The following is a 24,568-nucleotide window of genomic DNA, read 5'->3' on the forward strand; positions in this document are numbered from 1 at the left end:
CAGAGCTGAGTTTGTCATGCAGAATTGAGCTCTACTTACCCTATTTGTGTGGCATATTAATCTATCAGTGGTGCCAAATGTAGCAGAGCTGAGTTTGTAATGCAGAGTTGAGCACTACTTACCCTATTTGTGTGGCATATTAATCTTTCAGTGGTGCCAAATGTAGCAGAGCTGAGTAGTAGTCTTAATGTATTAGATGTAGCAGTGTGGAGTTTGCTGTTTATTAGCTACTTATGTAACTCTCTCATCTCAGCTAAGAAAGTAGGTTTATTAGGAGGCAAATTCAGCTCTGCTACATCCCAGTTTATTAAAACGTCACGTCTGGCAGCGTTTGTAGAAGGATCGTATACTAATTATCGTGCAGCCCAGTGTAAAACTAACTAATGCGATGTCAGATGTCAGCTCTTGACAATCTCAGCTCTGCTACATCTGTCATTGAAATTGGGCGATGTTTCTCTCTTTAAAGTCCCTATGTGTAAAAAAAAAAAAAAAAAAAAGGAAAAAAAAATTGGATTTTATTGAATTTTTCTGGAGGAGCGAAGGAGGGGGGTCTCATCATAACACTGCAGTGCTGTTAAAGGCACGGCGAGCAGGAAACCTCATTCCGACACATCACGTCGTGGGATAATACGGGTTACCCAGCATGTGAGCTTGGAAACGTTGCAAAGCAAGCGGCCGGAGCTATGAAAATGTGGGTTAATATCTTCTTATTGTTTTTTTTTTTGCAAGAACCAATAGACGGGAATATTTCTAACAGATGATGTGTGGGATCAGTGGTATTATAATGCGCGGCCGTGTATTATAATGTGCACTTGACTCGGATGAACAGAATGTTTTTAAAGGCTTTAATGTCCGTGAAAGATGGAAATGGTCATTTATCACGGTGGGATGGGATGTTCTCTGTAATGGCTGGGCAGCATTATAATGCAGGAGTAGCGGAGCTGAGTTTGTCATTTGGTGCATTAGATTGTAAAAACACGTTAGGTTACTGCCACGTCAAAGCACAGCGAATCTCCTACTGCACGCGACATCCCCGTCACCTCCTCCGATTCGTAGGCCGCCGTGACGTTATATAGCCCAATGACTTAAAAAAAAAGGGGGTGCTAGGAATATTGCCGTAGCTGTCAGGCCGGGGTCTGCAAATCATTTTGCCCAACTCTGTAGGTTACCACTGGTTTGATGTAGAGCTACTGTTATGTCTTAACACTGGAAACTGTCAAAATGCCTAAAAAAAACAAAACAGAAATAGCAGAGCTGAGTTAGTCATTCAGTGCCATTGATTGTAGCTGGTCATCGCTGCTTTTATATAAGACTGCAGGTAGATCCACTTGTAAATCGTCTCCAAGGGAATGATCAAAACGATGCACATAAAGCACAGAGCTGAGTTTGTCACTTGTTGCAGTGGATTGTCTGTAGCTTACTATCAACTATCAAAACATGAATTAATACACAGGTCCCCAATGCTCCTCCCCAACCATGGACCAGACCTACAGTTAACCCTGTCACCCTTAACTAACACCATGGACCAGACCTACAGTTAACCCTATCACCCTTAACTAACACCATGGACCAGACCTACAGTTAACCCTGTCACCCTTAACTAACACCATGGACCAGACCTACAGTTAACCCTGTCACCCTTAACAAACACCATGGACCAGACCTACAGTTAACCCTGTCACCCTTAACTAACACCATGGACCAGACCTACAGTTAACCCTGTCACTCTTAACTAACACCATGGACCAGACCTACAGTTAACCCTGTCACTCTTAACTAACACCATGGACCAGACCTACAGTTAACCCTATCACCCTTAACTAACACCATGGACCAGACCTACAGTTTACCCTGTCACCCTTAACTAACACCATGGACCAGACCTACAGTTAACCCTGTCACCCTTAACAAACACCATGGACCAGACCTACAGTTAACCCTGTCACCCTTAACTAACACCATGGACCAGACCTACAGTTAACCCTGTCACTCTTAACTAACACCATGGACCAGACCTACAGTTAACCCTGTCACTCTTAACTAACACCATGGACCAGACCTACAGTTAACCCTGTCACTCTTAACTAACACCATGGACCAGACCTACAGTTAACCCTGTCACCCTTAACTAACACCATGGACCAGACCTACAGTTAACCCTGTCACTCTTAACTAACACCATGGACCAGACCTACAGTTAACCCTGTCACCCTTAACTAACACCATGGACCAGACCTACAGTTAACCCTGTCACCCTTAACTAACAAACACCATGGACCAGACCTACAGTTAACCCTGTCACCCTTGACTAAGAGAAACACCACGTTTTCTACATTGCCAGTCTATCCATGATAGTTTAGTGCATTGGTTTTGATGTAGAACTGCACGTAGATCGACTGCAGTGATTTATTTGAGGGAATCTGTCAGCAGGATTTTGCTATGTAATCTGAGAGCAGCACAATGTAGAGGCAGAGAGACTCTGATTACGGCGATATGTCATTAGGATGTGTTTTGCTGTTTCAATATAATCAGTGTTTTATCAGCAGGAAATTATCACTTCAGGACTAGGCGTCTTGTGCCTCCTGGTCCGACCACGCCCCCAGCACTGATTGGCAGCTTTCTGTCACTATACACAGAAAGCAGCCAGTCAGGGGTGTGAGCGGGGTTATACACAGCTCAGCATTGGAGCTTTGCTAGATCTTCAGCTGAGGAAATTGTGATTGTATCTGTACTGCTGCACCCAGTAAACTAAGTGATACATTGCTGGAATCAGGGTCTTTGCCCCTACATCAGGCTGCTGACAGATTACATAGCAAAAACATGCTGACAGATTTCCTTTAAAGCTTGGGCTGCACAAGAACTTTGGTCGCAGGGCCAATGATCACTCTATGTGATCCCTTTTTGTGACCCACAAGGTCCTGCAACTCTGATATGAAAGTTACAAAAAATTGGATTTTTTTTGTCTGAGTTGCATTTCCCGCAGCCCGAATTAATCTGCGTTTTCCTGCTGTGTAGCAGCTGCAAAAAGTGATGATTGGCCACAGGACCTGCGTCGCGGGAAAGTCGCCTTGTAGCCCCATCCTATGGAGTTTGACATTTGTTGATCTCCTTGGTTGGAACATAGGACTGCAGCTTTAACAGATGCAAATAAAAGAGCTAAGTAGTGATTCTGCAGTCCTATGCAAAAGCAAACTAGCATACCACGATGAGGTGTGCTAGTGTTATTGTGCACAACGTATTATAATGGTGGCTTTACATAGGACTGCTGGTAAACATTAGATTAAATAGATTGTCCAGGATAAGAAAAACATGGTTAAAAACGACCCCAAAAAATCCCAGCACCTCCCCTTGTTATAGATAATGTCTAGTATGACAACTCAGCCCTATATAAATGAATGAAGCTGAGCTGCAATACCACGCACAACCCATTGGTCAGGAGTGGCGCTATTTCTGAAAAAACCAAGCCAGATTTTTCTAATTCTGGACATCCCCTATAACTCTGCAAGGAAGAAGTACACAGCGCATTCATCTCTGCTACATCTTGTATTGTGTAACGCCGCCTGAATAGCTAAGTACAGATGGACCGAGCTGAGTTTGTCATTCTGCATTATGTGTTGTAATATCACAATGTCTCTGATTTTACATAGATCTCCTGTTTATACTGCTGCATCTGAAAGTCACAAATGACACGTTCGGCTCTGCTGCATCTGCTTTATGCACAAGGTACAGGCAGAAATGTCATCCTTGTGTAATAATGGATATATTGACGCTCATCTGTGAACATTCAGCCTGTACCGCCATCCTCCGTCAAATATTCTGTGGTGTAATCATCAGTGGGGATTCCCTGGATATAAGGCAATAGTGAAGGAAGGTTAAGAAGACTGTATATCCTAGGCGAGAGTATATTGTAGAGTGCCGGTGACCTGCCGTCATCACGTCACGTTTTTAATCACATAGAGATGGAAGAACATCTAAAAAAAATCCAAAAATGTAAAAAAAAAAAGTCACAAAAGTGAAGAAAAAAAGCCACAAACTAAAAAAGTATTTGTAGTAATGTGTAATACTTAATTTCACTATTGGCTTTCAGCTAACATCTGGCCGCAGTTTTTATTTTTCTTGGGGAGACTTTAAAATACGCCATTAATTTTTTTTTTTTAAAGAATTTTCTTTTAGATTTTTTTGTGGCATCTATTCTATTTTTTTAGGGTACGTACAGTGACAGACCGGCGGGCCAAGGTTCCACCAGTAGCATCGACTCTGGGGGCCACTGTTCATCTGTAAGGAAATATTACGTTCCCGTCAGTCACAAATTTGTCTCTGCTTCTATAGAGTAATACACTGTTTGTTCCCGTAAAAGACTATGTTCACACGTTGCGTTTTATTTTTAAGCCAAGTTTAAGCTGCTTACAAAAAGCAGGTTTTGCTTAGTTTTAGCTTTGTTTTTTGCTGATTCAACCCCATCAGGTTTTGGCTCCAAAAACGCAGCAAAACCTAATACCTGCGGTTTTTTTTAGTAGTTTTTACAACGTTTTTGCAGCTTTTTTTTTTGCACTATCCATGGGTGAAAAAACACTGGAAAAAAACAAGCTCTTGTGACAAAATGGTCAGGAAAAGAACTCCAAGATGTGTGCATGAGATTTCTGAAATCTCATTGATTTTGCTGGTTCTGTGAAAATTTGCATAAAAAGACCTGAAAAAAAAAACCCAGTGCAAATACGCAACATGTGAGCATAGCCAAAGAATGATGAGATGCTGTCTTTGTACATTTGTGCTCATGGCGAGGGGCCCAACAGGGGATTTGCCTGCCCTCCTGTTGGCCAGTCCAAGCTTATCACAACTTTTTATAAGTGGATTTTTGAGCAAATTTGTGCTCATGGTGAGGGGCCCAACAGGGGATTTGCCTGCCCTCCTGTCGGCCAGTCCAAGCTTATCACAGCTTTTTATAAGTGGATTTTTGAGCAAATTTGTGCTCATGGTGAGGGGCCCAACAGGGGATTTGCCTGCCCTCCTGTCAGCCAGTCCAAGCTTATCACAGCTTTTTATAAGTGGATTTTTGAGCAAATTTGTGCTCATGGTGAGGGGCCCAACAGGGGATTTGCCTGCCCTCCTGTCGGCCAGTCCAAACTTATCACAGCTTTTTAAAGTGGATTTTTAAGTAAATTTGTGCTCATGGTGAGGGGCCCAACAGGGGATTTGCCTGCCCTCCTGTCGGCCAGTCCAAGCTTATCACAGCTTTTTATAAGTGGATTTTTGAGCAAATTTGTGCTCATGGTGAGGGACCCAACAGGGGATTTGCCTGCCCTCCTGTCGACCAGTCCAAGCTTATCACAGCTTTTTATAAGTGGATTTTTGAGCAAATTGTACTCTAAAGTCCAAGTTCACTTAGTAATTAATAAACCAAGTGCATCTTTCACGCTGCAGTGTTCCCGAGTCTACCTCCGTGTGCAGCCGAGTGAGACAATCTACCACAGAACATTCAATGCTTTTGCTATCTTTATGTATTATTTTCTTTGAGCAAGAGACAGTTGAAGAGAGATAATACAGGAGCATTACCTAAGCGCAATAAAAAACCTAAAAAAATAGATGTGTGGGTGTTATATAAGTGCTCACCTGGAGGCGTAGTGAGGTAGGCACAACACTAGACTGCAGCTAGCACATAAATGAGATCCTCCATCGCGGTATGCTGCCAATCCGTAATGCGCGGAGCTGTGCTGGTCCTTGAGTGGCAACAGGTCTAAGTAGCGGTATATCGATGAAAATTCCGGAGGATCTTCTGTTTGAAAGTTTGATCCCAGTGAGTGGTCCAATTTAGTCTCCAGCTGAATAACTGGACTGGTGGGAACACTTGGCTAGTTCACAAGTTTTGGTTTATTCACAAGGGTTACAAGTAAAAAATCTACATGTCCGTTAAAAAGGGATTGCTAAAAATGATAAATGTCATAACAAGTGGGAACAAGTAGCAAAGGTACACAACACGTTTCTGCTCACAAAGAGCCTTCATCAGGTGTGTTTGCTTTTCGGTTTTCTATATGTGGGGTATAGGGGTAGGTCTGTAAGTACCTGTGTTCCTGTAAGTTGACATCATTCGGGATTGTGACTGATTGTTTGGGGATGTTTTGGTAACCACACTCGTGTATCACAACCCGATTCTGAAACATGTGCAATCTGAACAGTCGCCTACCTATCGCAGTCTTTGGCGTTGGGAAAAGATTTTCTGTTCCTGGTGGATAATGGTATTTGTGCTAAATGAGTCACTGTGATAACTTCAAAGTTTTTATCGTGTACCATAGTCAGGTGTCTGGACGAGCTCTGCTGTAGATAGCCCTTTTTTACGTTGTTCCTGTTGTGCGGCTCTGGGTTGTTTGCAAATTAGCTCTCGATAGACATTTTCTCATTCAAAAAAACAAAAAAAGACTCTGCCATGGCTCCCAAAGATCCATTCATACACCCTGATGTAGCAACCAAATCACATTTCTATCCACTACGCCACCAAGTCCACCACGAAGGGTTATTTTATTCCTTGGTGATGGAAGAGTTTGAGGCCATCAATTCCTCCCAAGGAGTAAATACAAAAACAACACCAAAAAGGCAAACAAAACCTCAATCTTAAACGAGAGGAGGCACTTACACTATCTGAAACGCAGATAAGAGAGTGGGGAGGTATAGTGATACAGGATAGGGACGACTACCTAGCTGAGGCTCATAAAATTCTCTCCGACACTAAACATTACAAAATGGTCCTTTTGGACCCCGCAGAATCTTTGTTGAAAGAATACAACTCTATGATCAATGAAGCTTATTCATCTACAATATATATTTTTTATAGATTTCTTTGCGCAAGGCAGTGATCTGTTTTCCTAAGTGTTTGGACCTTCCTTGTCTAAAGCTAGTTAAACACATCTGAGGTTCATGGAGCAGCCGTGGGTCTCATGATCTGAACTCAAGAGCTTCATATATGCCAATGAAGTTGTCATGTTCAGGTTATAAGACCTGTGGCTGGTCCGTGCATTGCCGTCTGTACATAGATATGTGTGGTGAAATATGTGTATATATATATATATATATATATATGTGTGTAGTGACATATGTCTAGGGTTATATGTGTGACTAGTGATAATGTAACATCTGTCCTGAAGGCAAGTCGCACCTAGGTGTTAATAGGCACTTCCTTGGGACTAGTAGAAATTGTGTCTCATATCACACCAGGAGGTCTAGCTAGAGCCAAGAAGAAGGTAACATTTGGCACCTCTGAGGTCTTGTAGGGGAGATTCTAAATTGCGGCCTGAGGAGATGTATTCCTGGGAACCTGGTCACAAGTGTCTCAGGAGGAAAATAATATATATCCATTAGTAGAGCGGCCGTGGCCAATCAACAAGCCAGCAATTATGATATTAACCTGAGGGTCCAGTCTAGTAACCTGACCTCAGACCAAAGTTATACATTTAGGCTGCAGGCAGAGAATTGTGTTCACATGTGAGGGCAGTCTGAGAAGCTGATGTGTTCCACCAACTCCATTCACCCCCCCCCCCTCAGGGAGCAGAAAGCAACTACCAGTTAGATAGTTTCTGTAAGTTTCTCCTGTTTATTTTGATACTGTTTTGCATAAGTTGTATGTCTTTTCATTATCACATTTTTATACCTTTTCTTATTGTAAGCACTGACCCTTTTGTTATTAAAGTATAAAATTTTAACAAGTTGAACCTTGAATGTTCTAAAAGAATCCATAGCCTAAGGTGTGTGAGCCTTATGAGTGATAGACATATTTTTATTAGTATTATTATTTCTGGGACTCATCGCCCGTGTATTCGGTGAGTGGTGGCAGCGTGTATGAGCGGGTGTGTGGCTGGGTCGGTGTGTGATTTATGCTCCCATTACAGCATAGGACAGAGGTTGAATGCTGGACTGAGAGTGGGGAGATAGATTAACCCTTGCAGGCACAACCCCAAGTCATATGTGAGAGCAGGCACGTGACGAATAAGTGACACCACGGAGTAGGGATCCGTGACAATGTGTGATACCGGCGTTATATTTCTAACATGTAATAACAAAATCACCCACTGCAGGTATTTGATGTCTTTCTCTCATCATTGGTTTGTTTCTTGATTTGTTGCATCAGGTGTGTTGGAGACAACATTTGGTTTGCAAATCCGTGATGTTTGAGGGATTTTATTCAAAGAGTTGAATCATTCTGAGACTTCTTATTTCATCGGTTTATTGCAAAAGAAAGTTTACAGTGGAAGTTGAGATAGATAGATAGATAGATAATAGATACTGTAGATAGATGATGGATAGATAGATGATGGATAGATAGATAGATAGATAGATAGATAGATAGATAGATAGATAGATAGATAGATAGATAGATAGAGCAGCTATGGAGTATAATGCAGGTCAAGATGTAAATCAGGATCAGTAAATAACTCCATGAGCAGAATAGTGAGTACAGCTCTAGAGTTGAACATATAGCCAAATAAGGATTGAAAATATAGGATACATACAAGATGATGAATAAAGAACAGAACTCTTCATAGGCATGCATCATAAATATGGCTATTATTTAGCATTAGTTACAATACACTCACCTGATGTATTACAATGAAGCACAACACCTGTAGTTTTTACAAAATTTTAATTGGATGCTGAAGCCAGTGATCATTCTAGGTAAACCAGGCAATGTTTGGAGCATCTACTGATCTAAAAGCATAAGGAAAAAAATTTTGCTCCAATATGCTCAATACCTTATAAATAAGCCACATAAGTTTAGGGATTCTTGTTTTGTGGTACAAGGAAACAAAACTGGAACCACATCTGTATATCTGGAGAAGGAAGAATAAACACCATACCTACAGTGCAGCATGGTTGTGACTTGACAATGCATACAGTGAAGCATGGTGAGTGCTCAGTGATGGCTATAGTGAAGCATAGCGGTGTCTTCATGATGTTTAAAGTGAAACATTGGGGTGGCCAAGACATGCCTACAGTTTAGCATGGCGAACGCTTTGCAATGCATAAAGTGAAGCATGGCGGTGTCTTGATGATGCTTACAGTGAAGTATGGCAGGGGCTCGGTAATGCCTACATTGAAGCATTGTGGTGGTTTGATAATACCTACAGTGAAGCATTGTGGTGGTTCAGTGATGCCTACAATTTAGCCTGGCACGGGATTATTGATGATTAAAGTGAAGAATGGTGGTAGCTTGATGATGCCTATAGTGAAGCATTGCAGTGGTTCAGTAATGCCTACAGTGAAGCATGGTGGGGTATGGTGATGTTCTGGCATGGCTTTGCCTCCCATGGCACTAGAAGACTGCAGTGTGTGAAGATTAATTCAACTCATTGGTACAATGAACAGATAAGAAAATCTTTACTTTTGAGGATGCTCCAATGGAATCTCTGAATTATTTTTCAAGATTTTTTAAGTGAAAATACTATGCACATTGGACTCAGCCCGACCTCCCTTACTAACTGAATCGCTGAAGAGTGATTTTGGTGGTAATGCTGGAGATGACTGTCATAGATGCATGCAGTTAAACCATTCAATGACCTTTACATTTTCCTATGAATAAAAGCAACATACATAGGAGTCTAAATATGATTATTTCATGTTTAATCAGCTGTGACCTTCTCCTGAGTTGCATCGAGCAGACCCTCGGGTTCCAGATCTTAAAGGTTTTCTAATCATTTCTCCCTATAGTTTGGATTACAGTTTAGTATGATGAAGGAGCATTTCTAAAATTGCTGATTTTCTCTTCTTCTGTTCACTTTAGGTAATGACAATTCAGGTTTGTTGTGAAGATCTTCTCGGAGGGTCTATGGTCATCGACGATCAAGCGTTGAATGGTGGGATATAGTGCATGGAGGAAACCCAAATCAGGAGTAGAAGACCCACAACATTGATAATTTTTATTTTCATAATGTTGTCATCTCCAGCCTAATTTGTCATCTAAAATGTTCCCTTACGTCTGGTTGGTTCTTCTGATCTTAAAGGAAGATGGAATTGGGAATGTTGGGTTTATGGTGTTGGCACAAACCAATGAAAGAAGGGTGGTGTCCTATATGCCGGGGGACATTATCATCGGGGCACTGTTTTCCGTTCACCACCAGCCAACCGTTGAAAAAGTTCACGAAAGGAAATGCGGAGAGATACGGGAACAATATGGCATTCAAAGAGTGGAAGCCATGCTGCACACGCTCGATAGAATCAATGCCGACCCCAATGTATTGCCAAACATAACCCTTGGATGTGAAATCCGCGATTCCTGCTGGCATTCTGCGGTGGCTTTAGAGCAAAGTATCGAGTTTATAAGGGACTCTCTCATTTCATCCGAAGAAGAAGAAGGCTTAGTCCGTTGCGTTGATGGTTCTTCTTCTTCGTTCCACTCGAAAAAGCCCATAGTTGGAGTTATAGGACCCGGCTCGAGCTCTGTGGCTATTCAAGTTCAGAATTTATTGCAGCTTTTTAATATACCTCAAATTGCTTATTCGGCAACAAGCATGGACCTCAGTGACAAAACCTTGTACAAGTATTTCATGAGAGTGGTGCCCTCCGACGCCCAACAAGCGAGAGCAATGGTGGATATTGTCAAAAGGTACAACTGGACTTATGTGTCTGCAGTACACACCGAAGGTAAGAGATTCTTTGGAGCCTGTACTCAGGGATTCTTTGCACTCTGTAACAATGGAGACACATACGTCTGCATAAGTGCTGTATACGTAAAACAATAACCTGGCTTTTCTTGGCGCTGCCATTGAACTGAATAGAGGAGTTACGCATATGAGACTTAAAGGGAACCTGTCACCTGAATTTGGCGGGACAGGTTTGCGGTCATATGGGCGGGGTTTTCGGGTGTTTGATTCACCCTTTCCTTGCATGCTGGCCGCAATATTGGGTTGAAGTTCATGCTGTGTCCTCCGAAGTACACGCCTGCGCAAGGCAATCTTGCCTTGCGCACGCGCAGCATGCTTTGCCCAACTGCGGGCAAAGCCGAAAAGCCTTAGTGCGCATGCGCCGGCACACTATGTCCCGGAAGTATTTCGCTGTGTTCCGGGACATAGTGCGCCGGCGCATGCGCACTAAGGCTTTTCGGCTTTGCCCGCAGTTGGGCAAAGCATAATGCGCGTGCACAAGGCAAGATTGCCTTGCGCAGGCGTGTACTTCGGAGGACACAGCATGAACTTCAACCCAATATTGCGGCCAGCATGCAGCCAGCGGGTAAGGAAGGGGTGAATCAAACACCCGAAACCCCACCCTTATGACCGCAAACCTGTCCCGCCAAATTCAGGTGACAGGTTCCCTTTAAAGAAGGGTTCACCAGATAAGACCCTCATCTATCATACATTTATGGAATATCCTGTGGTTATGTATGAGACTGGAATCTCCCCTTAAAGGGCTGTTTAGCCATACAAAGATCAATGGCCATTCCTTAGGATTTTTTCAATATTAAAGCAAAATAGGTCCAACTATGGTCCAATGAGTGGTTTAAAGGGGCTGTCCGCTTCCTTGTTTACCAGATACAGCGACGGACTAAGTAGCGGCTGTGCTGTCTAACGCTTATTTTGATTTATAACATGACCTAGATAGCGGCATTGCATTTTGGCAAGGGCTTCTTAAATATCGAGGGGCGTAATGAAGGTTTCTTCATGTTGTTTTAGCAATCAGATGATTGAGGAGACCTACAGAGACTGTGGCATTGAACTAAATGCACGTCAAGGGGCAACTGACTAAGAGACAAACTGTTTTTGTTGCCCGTAGCAATCACCGTTTAAATATTTGAATCTGAGTTGTGATTGGTTGTTAGGGGCAACAAAATAAAAACAGTTTTCTCAGTCAGGCATGGTGGAGGACAATTTGTGTCCTGTTTTAGGCTAAAGTGGTTGTTAATGTCATCCATCTTTAACCCTAGCAAGTAGAATATCTTTTGCCGACCTCTAAATATAGCAGAATGGCTAGAAGGATTTCGGTGAATGGAATTGCCCTTTAATTCGAGCAGCGGGAGTCCAGAATAATGCATTATCCGGTAATGAAGCTCCACTATAATGCTTTGTTAGATGTAACAATGCCTTGATGATTTGTTCCCGGCCTGCCTACAGTATTTCTTCACAGTGTGTGCATCATGGGAGTTTCTATGGAAATACAGATGATATTGTAGTCAAGATACAGAATTGTTGTACAATGGGGGCAGCGTTGTTTCCATGACAACTAAATCCTTGGTGTGACTAATTATGGTATTGAGCAAACCATGGGGGGAAAAAACTCCTAAAAAAAACCCCTTATCTGTACAGTTTATATATAAAAGGTAACAGTAATAATGTATAAAGCATGTGTACGTCTATATTTCATATATATTGTGCATAAATCATGATATAGTGCCAGTGGTGTAAATGATAGGAGTGTTCACAAGGGGGAGGGAGAGATATGCTGCGGATTTTCTGCTCAGATTTGCAGCTGGAGAATCCGCAGTGGATGGGACTTTAACAAATTTCATCCACAAGCTGCAAAAAAAAAAATTCCCACGGAGACATTGATCCGCCTCGCAGATTTTAGATCTGCAGTATATAAAGATATGCTCCGCCGATCAACTATTCCTTCACAATCACATTAATAAGCGCTCCGAGGGGCACGGTAACAGCTGATCGGAGGTAGGGCCTGGTGTTGGACTTCCACTGTTCCTAAGGCTAAGTCATGAATATCAAAGTCCTTTAAAGTTCATCGTGTTTTTGCTAACCCATCTTAGAGCAGCATCATGTAGGGGCAGAGACCCTGATTCCAGCGATATGTCACTTACTGGGCTGCTTGCTGTAGTTTTGAAAAATCACAGTTTTATTTGCCGCAAATCAACCAGTACTCTGAATGCTGAGCTCTGTATAACCCCGCCCACAACACTGATTGGCTGATTTCTGTGTACACTGTGCTGTTATGACCTGGTGGTTAGGAGCACCCGGAATGACCTGATAGTTAAAACTCATGCAGGACAAGCTCTGGGATGTGGGAGCTCTGCTGACCGCAATCCCTAATCCTATCACACACACTAGAAATAGCCGTGGAGCGCTCCTGAAGCTCCCTAGGCGCCTCGTCACAGCCTAAGCGCTAGCTAGCCCTAGAGATAGAAAATAAAGCCTACCTTGCCTCAGAGAAATTCCCCAAAGGAAAAGGCAGCCCCCCACATATATTGACTGTGAGTAAAGATGAAAGTCACAAACGCAGAAATGAAACAGGTTTCAGCAAAAGGAGGCCAGACTTACTAAATAGACAGAGGATAGGAAAGGTAGCTTTGCGATCAGCACAAAAAACTACAAAAGACCACGCAGAGTGTGCAAAAAGACCTCCGCACCGACTAACGGTGCGGAGATGCCACTCTGCATCCCAGAGCTTCCAGCTAGCAAGACAAAATCATGATATCCAGCTGGACAAGAAAACAATGAACGAATTAGATACTATCAGGAACTTAGCTTTTGCTGGAGTAGACAGGTCACCAGAACCAATGCAGAAACATTGACAGCTGGCATGGAGTAACGATCTAAGTGGAGTTAAATAGAGCAGCAAACCAAAGGATAAACCCCGTCACCTGTGTAAGGAACCTCAGAAGCAGCAGCTCCACTCACAGCCACCAGAGGGAGCCCATGGACAGAACTCACCGAAGTACCATTCACGACCACAGGAGGGAGCTCGACAACAGAATTCACAACATTACCCCCCCCTTGAGGAGGGGTCACCGAACCCTCACCAGAGCCCCCAAGCCAATCAGGATGAGCCAAATGAAAGGCACGAACTAGATCGGCAGCATGAACATCAGAGGCAAAAACCCAGGAATTATCCTCCTGACCATAACCCTTCCACTTGACCAGGTACTGGAGTTTCCGTCTTGAAACACGAGAATCCAAAATCTTCTCCACCACATACTCCAACTCCCCCTCGACCAACACCGGGGCAGGAGGATCAACGGAGGGAACCATAGGCGCCACGTATCTCCGCAACAACGACCTATGGAACACATTATGGATGGCAAAAGAAGCTGGAAGGTCCAAACGAAATGACACAGGATTAAGAATTTCAGAAATCTTATATGGCCCAATGAAACGAGGCTTAAACTTAGGAGAGGAAACCTTCATAGGAACATGACAAGATGAACCCCAAACCAAATCCCCAACCCGAAGTCGGGGACCAACACAGCGCCGGCGGTTAGCGAAACGTTGAGCCTTCTCCTGGGACAATGTCAAATTGTCCACCACATGAGTCCAAATCTGCTGCAACCTGTCCACCACAGTATCCACACCAGGACAGTCCGAAGGCTCAACCTGCCCTGAAGAGAAACGAGGATGGAAACCAGAATTGCAGAAAAAAGGAGAAACCAAAGTAGCCGAGCTGGCCCGATTATTAAGGGCGAACTCAGCCAAAGGCAAGAAGGACACCCAATCATCCTGATCAGCAGAAACAAAGCATCTCAGATATGTTTCCAAAGTCTGATTACTTCGTTCGGTTTGGCCATTAGTCTGAGGATGGAAAGCCGAAGAAAAAGACAAATCAATGCCCATCTTAGCACAAAAGGACCGCCAAAATCTTGAAACAAACTGGGAACCTCTGTCCGAGACAATGTTCTCCGGAATGCCATGCAAACGAACCACATGCTGGAAAAACAATGGCACCAAATCAGAGGAGGAAGGCAATTTAGACAAGGGTACCAAATGGACCATCTTAGAGAAGCGATCACAAACCACCCAAATGACCGACATCCTTTGAGAAACAGGGAGATCAGAAATAAAATCCATGGAAATATGCATCCAGGGCCTCTTCGGGACCGGCAAGGGCAAAAGCAACCCACTGGCACGAGAACAGCAGGGCTTAGCCCGAGCACAAGTCCCACAGGACTGCACAAAAGAACGCACATCCCGTGACAAAGAAGGCCACCAAAAGGATCTAGCCACCAAATCTCTGGTACCAAAGATTCCAGGATGACCAGCTAACACCGAACAATGAACCTCAGAGATAACTCTACTAGTCCATCTATCAGGGACAAACAGTTTCTCCGTTGGACAACGGTCAGGTCTATCAGCCTGAAACTTCTGCAGCACGCCCTGCAAATCAGGGGAGATGGCAGACAAAATTACCCCCTCTTTAAGAATACCCGCCGGCTCCGGAACACCCGGAGAGTCAGGCACAAAACTCCTTGACAGGGCATCAGCCTTCATATTCTTAGATCCCGGAAGGTATGAAACCACAAAATCAAAATGGGAGAAAAAGAGCGACCATCGAGCCTGTCTAGGATTCAACCATTTGGCAGACTCAAGATAAGTCAAATTCTTGTGATCCGTCAAGACCACCACGCGATGTTTAGCTCCTTCAAGCCAATGTCGCCACTCCTCGAATGCCCACTTCATGGCCAACAACTCTCGATTGCCAACATCATAATTGCGCTCAGCAGGCGAGAATTTTCTAGAAAAGAAGGCACAAGGTTTCATCACCGAGCCATCAGAACTTCTTTGCGACAAAACAGCCCCCGCTCCAATCTCAGGAGCATCAACCTCGACCTGAAACGGGAGCGAAACATCTGGCTGGCACAGCACAGGGGCAGAAGAAAAAAGACGCTTCAACTCCTGAAAAGGCTCTACAGCCGCAGAGCACCAATTGACCACATCAGCACCTTTCTTGGTCAAATCAGTCAACGGTTTAGCAACACTAGAAAAATTAGCGATGAAGCGACGGTAAAAATTAGCAAAGCCCAGGAACTTTTGTAGGCTCTTCACAGATGTCGGCTGAGTCCAATCATAAATGGCCTGGACCTTAACAGGGTCCATCTCGATAGTAAAAGGGGAAAAAATGAAACCCCAAAACGAAACCTTCTGAACTCCAAAGAGACACTTAGACCCCTTCACAAACAAGGAATTCGCACGAAGGACCTGGAACATCATTCTGACCTGCTTCACATGACACTCCCAATCATCCGAAAAGACCAAAATGTCATCCAAATATACAATCATGAATCTATCCAGGTACTCTCGGAAGATGTCATGCATAAAGGACTGAAACACAGATGGAGCATTAGAAAGCCCGAATGGCATAACCAGGTACTCAAAATGGCCCTCGGGCGTATTAAATGCTGTTTTCCATTCATCGCCCTGTTTAATTCGCACAAGATTATACGCCCCTCGAAGATCTGTCTTGGTGGACCAACTAGCCCCCTTAATCCGAGCAAACAGATCAGACATCAGCGGCAAAGGATACTGAAATGTGACTGTGATCTTATTAAGAAGGCGGTAATCAATACAAGGTCTTAAAGAGCCATCCTTCTTGGCCACAAAAAAGAACCCTGCTCCCAATTGTGACGACGACGGGCGAATATGACCCTTCTCCAAGGATTCCTTTATATAACTCCGCATAGCGGCGTGCTCTGGCACAGATAAATTAAACAGTCGGCCCTTAGGAAACTTACTACCGGGAATCAAATTAATAGCACAATCGCAATCCCTATGAGGAGGTAAGGCACCGGATTTGGGCTCTTCAAATACATCCTGGTAATCTGATAAAAACTCAGGGACTTCAGAAGGAGTGGAAGGCGAAATTGACAACAATGGAACATCACCATGTACCCCTTGACAACCCCAGCCGGACACAGACATAGATTTCCAATCCAATACTGGATTATGGACCTGTAGCCATGGCAACCCCAAAACGACCACATCATGCAGATTATGCAACACCAAAAAGCGAATATCCTCCTGATGTGCAGGAGCCATGCACATGGTCAATTGAGTCCAGTACTGAGGCTTATTCTTGGCCAAAGGCGTAGCATCAATTCCTCTCAATGGAATAGGATACTGCAAGGGCTCCAAGGAAAAACCACAGCGCCTAGCATACTCCAAGTCCATCAAATTCAGGGCAGTGCCTGAATCCACAAATGCCATAACGGAATAGGACGACAGAGAGCAAATCAGAGTAATGGACAAAAGAAATTTTGACTGTACCGTACCAATGGTGGCAGACCTAGTGAACCGCTTAGTGCGCTTAGGACAATCGGAGATAGCATGAGTGGAATCACCACAGTAAAAACACAGTCCATTCCGACGTCTGTGTTCTTGCCGTTCAGCTCTGGTCAAAGTCCTATCACACTGCATAGGCTCAGGCCTATTCTCAGAGAACACCGCCAAATGGTGCACAGCTTTGCGCTCACGCAAGCGCCGATCGATCTGAATGGCCAAGGACATAGACTCATTCAGACCAGCAGGCGTGGGAAATCCCACCATGACATCCTTAAGGGCTTCAGAAAGACCCTTTCTGAAAATTGCCGCCAGGGCACATTCATTCCACTGAGTAAGCACAGACCACTTTCTAAACTTCTGACAGTACACCTCCGCTTCATCCTGACCCTGACACAATGCCAGCAAGATTTTCTCTGCCTGATCCACGGAATTTGGTTCATCATAAAGCAATCCAAGTGCCAGAAAAAACGCATCAAGATCACGCAATGCAGGATCTCCTGGCGCAAGGGAAAATGCCCAGTCTTGAGGGTCACCATGCAACAAAGAAATAATGATTTTTACTTGTTGAGCGGGGTCACCAGAAGAGCGGGGTTTCAAAGCTAGAAACAGTTTACAATTATTTTTGAAATTCAGAAACTTAGATCTATTCCCAGAAAATAAATCAGGAATAGGAATTCTAGGCTCTAACATCGGATTCTGAACCACAAAATCTTGAATGTTTTGTACCCTTGCAGTGAGATGATCCACACAAGAGGACAGACCTTGAATGTCCATCTCTACACCTGTGTCCTGAACCACCCAAAGGTTTAGGGGAAAAGAAAGACAAAACACAGTGCAAAGAAAAAAAAATGGTCTCAGAACTTCTCTTATCCCTCTATTGAGATGCATTAATACTTCGGGCCAGCTGTACTGTTATGACCTGGTGGTTAGGAGCACCCGGAATGACCTGATAGTTAAAATTCATGCAGGACAAGTTCTGGGATGTGGGAGCTCTGCTGACCGCAATCTCTAATCCTATCACACACACTAGAAATAGCCATGGAGCGCTCCTGAAGCTCCCTAGGCGCCTCGTCACAGCCTAAGAGCTAGCTAGCCCTAGAGATAGAAAATAAAGCCTACCTTGCCTCAGAGAAATTCCCCAAAGGAAAAGGCAGCCCCCCACATATATTGACTGTGAGTAAAGATGAAAGTCACAAACGCAGAAATGAAACAGGTTTCAGCAAAGGGAGGCCAGACTTACTAAATAGACAGAGGATAGGAAAGGTAGCTTTGCGATCAGCACAAAAAACTACAAAAGACCACGCAGAGTGTGCAAAAAGACCTCCGCACCGACTAACGGTGCGGAGATGCCACTCTGCATCCCAGAGCTTCCAGCTAGCAAGACAAAATCATGATATCCAGCTGGACAAGAAAACAATGAACGAATTAGATACTATCAGGAACTTAGCTTTTGCTGGAGTAGACAGGACACCAGAACCAATGCAGAAACATTGACAGCTGGCATGGAGTAACGATCTAAGTGGAGTTAAATAGAGCAGCAAACCAAAGGATAAACCCCGTCACCTGTGTAAGGAACCTCAGAAGCAGCAGCTCCACTCACAGCCACCAGAGGGAGCCCATGGACAGAACTCACCGAAGTACCATTCACGACCACAGGAGGGAGCTCGACAACAGAATTCACAACATTACCCCCCCCTTGAGGAGGGGTCACCGAACCCTCACGGTGCGGAGATGCCACTCTGCATCCCAGAGCTTCCAGCTAGCAAGACAAAATCATGATATCCAGCTGGACAAGAAAACAATGAACGAATTAGATACTATCAGGAACTTAGCTTTTGCTGGAGTAGACAGGTCACCAGAAAGATCCAAGAGCGAACTGAACCAATGCAGAAACATTGACAGCTGGCATGGAGTAACGATCTAAGTGGAGTTAAATAGAGCAGCAAACCAAAGGATAAACCACGTCACCTGTGTAAGGAACCTCAGAAGCAGCAGCTGCACTCACAGCCACCAGAGGTAGTCCATGGACAGAACTCACCGAAGTACCATTCACGACCACAGGAGGGAGCTCGACAACAGAATTCACAACACTGTGCATAGACAGAAAGCTGCCAATCAGTGGTGGGGCAAGGTTATGTAGAGCTCAAAAATGTGGAAGACTACATGGCAACAGGTTCATAAGTCCTTTATTGAAAATCTTTTCCTGATAAAGCTGTGACCGTATCAAAATTACAGCAAGCAGCCCTGTAAGTGATAGATCACTGGAATAAGGGACTCTGCCCCTACATTATGCTGTTGTCCGATGTTTATTTTTTCTATCGTCTTTGGCTCGATCTCAAGTCATGGCACCTCCTGGATTCAAACCCTTGAGCCTCTGTTTTGTGTTTGGCTACACTGTCCACCCAGCCTCAGGAGATACACCTTTTTCTTGGTGTTTATGGTCTGCTATTCTGGCTGCAGTCTGTTTAGCATAACAAAGGTATTTTCATTTGTCTGCCCTATCACCTTTCAGGTGCGACTTTATATTCTGCTCCCCTGCTGGCATTTCCTGCCGGTGATATGCTCATTTGGATGTTCAGCCATACTACTGTAGGTTAAAGCCACTCAGTGTATTTCCAACTATTGTTTATCTCTTTGTTGTTTATGTTCCTTACTCTGCACCTATCTTCTGTTTCTTTTGGGAAGTAGGTGGCATATAATCTAACTGTACATACTTTATACATTATATTGTTTTTCATGGTTTCTTATGTTACTCACTGTGGGATCTTTCCTTTTTTCAGCACACTTTACATTTTGTAGGTAATTTACACTCTGCTCTGCTTCTTTAGGAGGAACATGACGCGCTTGATGGCCTTTTAGGTAGCATAACTCTGAGTTGCCATTGTCTGAGTTGCCTGTGATTAGGGCGATCTGTGCTCACTTAGGAACTACTAGGAACTGTGTGGTCAGGATCTCTAGTCTTTACAGGAACTGACCGGGTCAGTTGCAGTATTTACTTTTTCCTATTATCTCGAGTGAGTAACTACACTATCATAACAAACAATCTGTAGGAAGATCGATCTTGTGCAAGCCAGGGTCTTATCTACTGTTATCGTGATAGTATCAAGCCATCAGGTTGCTGATCTTCCTCTTCATCTTGTTCCTCTTTTTCATCCCACCATGATGTCCTTTTACAGTGATTTCTCTCCTCCTATGATGTGTCCAAAGTAGGCAAGTCATAGCTTGGTGATCCTGGATTCCAGTGACATGTAAGAATAGGAAGTAAAAAACTGGTGACCGATTTCCTTTAAACCCTTCCAGACAAATACATCACACATCAAGTGCAGGAGTATGGAGCAGGCTCAGCTCCCGAGCCCGCTCCATATAGGGCAGATGCCCGCTGTAGAAGTAGCCTCGCTCATTGCTGTTTCACTATTTAATGAGACTGTATCAAATTTGGAAGTTATCCTCCATCCACGGGATAGGACATAACTGGAACTCCAACCGATTATGAGAACAGACGATTTCTGGGGTTTTTTTGCGCTTTCATTTTTTTTCCTCCCCTTTTTTCTATGAGCTATAATGCTTTCATTTTTGCATCAACCTAGCAGTATGGGGACTATGACCTTACATTACGTTGCATCTAATCATGGATGATGAGGGGGAGCAAATGTATTCATAATTGACGGAGCGGAGTGACATTTGGACATCGAAAAGGTTAATGGAAGATCCTGCAAACATGTCATTGTGAAGGTGCAGGCACAATGCTTTATTAAAGAAAGTCATCTTTGGCCATGATGTCTTAAATGTCTTTTTAATTAGGTTTATGATTATACAGATTAATAATTAGCCGGCAGTGTGTGTGTACAGTGAAGGACGCCAAGAAATAAAACAATGCTGAAAATACCCAGAATAGGATGTCTACATGTGGGTACCATCTGGAATCATCATAGGAACCTTATACCCCAGCATATTATGTACAGTATGCACAGGACATCGAGTGACCATCTAACCCTTAATTTAATCGGTTCACCGTAAATAAACACTACCAACCCTACTATCCACAGCATCCAGGACACTTAGGACTAAAGCCATGAATTAATACATAATAATCTATAAAAAAAACATTCAGAGTTAAAAGGTTACTGATATTTCATCACACTTTACAGAAATCAATAGTATAAGCGAAGATGAGAAATTTTGTAATATACACTTACAGAGAATTGTGCTTTTTTCTCCTCCTATAAGCCACTTCTCCTCTTCTACCTTCTGAACTCATCTCTCACTCTTAGGGCTCGTGCAGACGACAGCATAAATTGGATAAGTGCTATTCGTCGTTTTGACAGGTAGCACTCGTCCCCAAGTTATTCCTTGGGGTTATGCACATGTCCAATTTTTGGCACGAATTGCCTTCAAGAAAGAGGACATCTGATTGTGGTCTGGTTTTCACAGACTGACAATGTAGAGAACGTGGTGTTTCTGTTAGTCAAGGGTGACAGGGTTAACTGTAGGTCTGGTCCATGGTGTTAGTTAAGGGTGACAGGGTTAACTGTAGGTCTGGTCCATGGTGTTAGTTAAGGGTGACAGGGTTAACTGTAGGTCTGGTCCATGGTGTTAGTTAAGGGTGACAGGGTTAAATGTAGGTCTTGTCCATGGTGTTTGTTAAGGGTGACAGGGTTAACTGTAGGTCTGGTCCATGGTGTTAGTTAAGGGTGACAGGGTTAACTGTAATTCTGGTCCATGGTGTTAGTTAAGGGTGACAGGGTAAACTGTAGGTCTGGTCCATGGTGTTAGTTAAGGGTGACAGGGTTAACTGTAGGTCTGGTCCATGGTGTTAGTTAAGGGTGACAGGGTTAACTGTAGGTCTGGTCCATGGTGTTAGTTAAGGGTGACAGGGTTAACTGTAGGTCTGGTCCATGATGTTAGTTAAGGGTGACAGGGTTAACTGTAGGTCTGGTCCATGGTGTTAGTTAAGGGTGACAGGGTTAACTGTAGGTCTGGTCCATGATGTTAGTTAAGGGTGACAGGGTTAACTGTAGGTCTGGTCCATGGTGTTAGTTAAGAGTGACAGGGTTAACTGTAGGTCTGGTCCATGGTGTTAGTTAAGGGTGACAGGGTTAACTGTAGGTCTGGTCCATGGTGTTAGTTAAGGGTGACAGGGTTAACTGTAATTCTGGTCCATGGTGTTAGTTAAGGGTGACAGGGTAAACTGTAGGTCTGGTCCATGGTGTTAGTTAAGGGTGACAGGGTTAACTGTAGGTCTGGTCCATGGTGTTAGTTAAGGGTGATAGGGTTAACTGTAGGTCTGGTCCATGGTGTTAGTTAAGGGTGACAGGGTTAACTGTAGGTCTGGTCCATGGTGTTAGTTAAGGGTGACAGGGTTAACTGTAGGTCTGGTCCATGGTGTTAGTTAAGGGTGACAGGGTTAACTGTAGGTCTGGTCCATGGTGTTAGTTAAGGGTGACAGGGTTAAATGTAGGTCTTGTCCATGGTGTTTGTTAAGGGTGACAGGGTTAACTGTAGGTCTGGTCCATGGTGTTAGTTAAGGGTGACAGGGTTAACTGTAATTCTGGTCCATGGTGTTAGTTAAGGGTGACAGGGTAAACTGTAGGTCTGGTCCATGGTGTTAGTTAAGGGTGACAGGGTTAACTGTAGGTCTGGTCCATGGTGTTAGTTAAGGGTGACAGGGTTAACTGTAGGTCTGGTCCATGGTGTTAGTTAAGGGTGACAGGGTTAACTGTAGGTCTGGTCCATGGTGTTAGTTAAGGGTGACAGGGTTAACTGTAGGTCTGGTCCATGGTGTTAGTTAAGGGTGACAGGGTTAACTGTAGGTCTGGTCCATGATGTTAGTTAAGGGTGACAGGGTTAACTGTAGGTCTGGTCCATGGTGTTAGTTAAGAGTGACAGGGTTAACTGTAGGTCTGGTCCATGGTGTTAGTTAAGGGTGACAGGGTTAACTGTAGGTCTGGTCCATGGTGTTAGTTAAGGGTGACAGGGTTAACTGTAATTCTGGTCCATGGTGTTAGTTAAGGGTGACAGGGTAAACTGTAGGTCTGGTCCATGGTGTTAGTTAAGGGTGACAGGGTTAACTGTAGGTCTGGTCCATGGTGTTAGTTAAGGGTGACAGGGTTAACTGTAGGTCTGGTCCATGGTGTTAGTTAAGGGTGACAGGGTTAACTGTAGGTCTGGTCCATGGTGTTAGTTAAGGGTGACAGGGTTAACTGTAGGTCTGGTCCATGGTGTTAGTTAAGGGTGACAGGGTTAACTGTAGGTCTGGTCCATGGTCGGGGAGAAGCATTGGGGACCTGTGTATCAGTTCATGTTTTGGTAGTTAGTTGTTAGTAAGCTAGAGACAGGAAAGAACACCCTGGGAGGAAGTTTATCATCAACAGATGTGTGAGAAGAAATCAGACTAAAAGGGGGCAAGTTTCTGCAGATTTTCCGTGGTGGCAGTGTTCTTCCTTAGGCAGGCAAGTCCCAGGATCCACAGTAAGCAGAGGCGTAGCTAGGGTTTTGGTCCAGGGGGGCGAAGCTTCTGAGTGGGCCCCTAACCAGGTAACCTTGATTACAACTCGATGACGCCCCCTAATAGTGGAGAACCTCAGCAGATGACAGCTCTGTTACTGAAGATAATCTCTATATAACGACCAACATGGATATTACCGCGGCGCCATGTGGTCAGTGGTAAATACCAGCCCTACAGAGTATATAAGAGATCACAGCACAGTTACAGATAAGGACTTACCGCTGACGTTCTTTATGATGGAATCGTCACTTTTCCCGTCTTTTCCATCTGCCCAGACCGACATGACAACTTCTTCCAGCTACAACTTGTCTGCAGAGAAAACAACAAAGACACGTTTCACTTCTCACATTCCAACCATCACCATCTATTCTCAACCTGCACAAACCCCTAATCCTGCTGATACCCCAATACTGAGCCCCAGCTGCCGCATGTGTCCCTATTACTGCCCCTGATACCCCAATACTGAGCCGCTGCTGCCGTATGTGTCCATATTACTGCACCTGATACCCCAATACTGAGCCGCTGCTGCCGTATGTGTCCATATTACTGCACCTGATACCCCAATACTGAGCCGCTGCTGCCGTATGTGTCCATATTACTGCACCTGATACCCCAATACTGAGCCGCTGCTGCCGTATGTGTCCCTATTACTGCCCCTGATACCCCAATACTGAGCCGCTGCTGCCGTATGTGTCCATATTACTGCACCTGATACCCCAATACTGAGCCCCAGCTGCCGTATGTGTCCCTATTACTGCCCCTGATACCCCAATACTGAGCCCCAGCTGCCGCATGTGTCCCTATTACTGCCCCTGATACCCCAATACTGAGCCGCTGCTGCCGTATGTGTCCATATTACTGCACCTGATACCCCAATACTGAGCCGCTGCTGCCGTATGTGTCCCTATTACTGCCCCTGATACCCCAATACTGAGCCGCTGCTGCCGTATGTGTCCCTATTACTGCACCTGATATCCCAATACTGAGCCCCTGCTGCCGTATGTGTCCCTATTACTGCATCTGATACCCCAATACTGAGCCGCTGCTGCCGTATGTGTCCCTATTACTGCCCCTGATACCCCAATACTGA

General features: G+C 44.2%; 1 protein-coding gene across 15 annotated transcripts in view; it reads left to right on the forward strand.

Annotated features, from left to right (window-relative positions):
• Positions 1–24,568, forward strand: part of GRM5 (glutamate metabotropic receptor 5) — a 462,859-nt gene that overhangs the window by 4,330 nt on the left and 433,961 nt on the right. For all 15 annotated transcript variants that reach the window (XM_069759260.1, XM_069759266.1, XM_069759262.1 and 12 more), the window contains exon 2: positions 9,767–10,626. In XM_069759260.1, the coding sequence (XP_069615361.1) occupies positions 9,948–10,626 (679 nt within the window). In that variant the 5' untranslated portion in view covers positions 9,767–9,947. The remainder of the gene's footprint in view (positions 1–9,766; positions 10,627–24,568) is intronic.

This window comes from Ranitomeya imitator, chromosome 3, assembly GCF_032444005.1.
Source record: "Ranitomeya imitator isolate aRanImi1 chromosome 3, aRanImi1.pri, whole genome shotgun sequence".
NCBI lineage: Eukaryota > Metazoa > Chordata > Amphibia > Anura > Dendrobatidae > Ranitomeya > Ranitomeya imitator.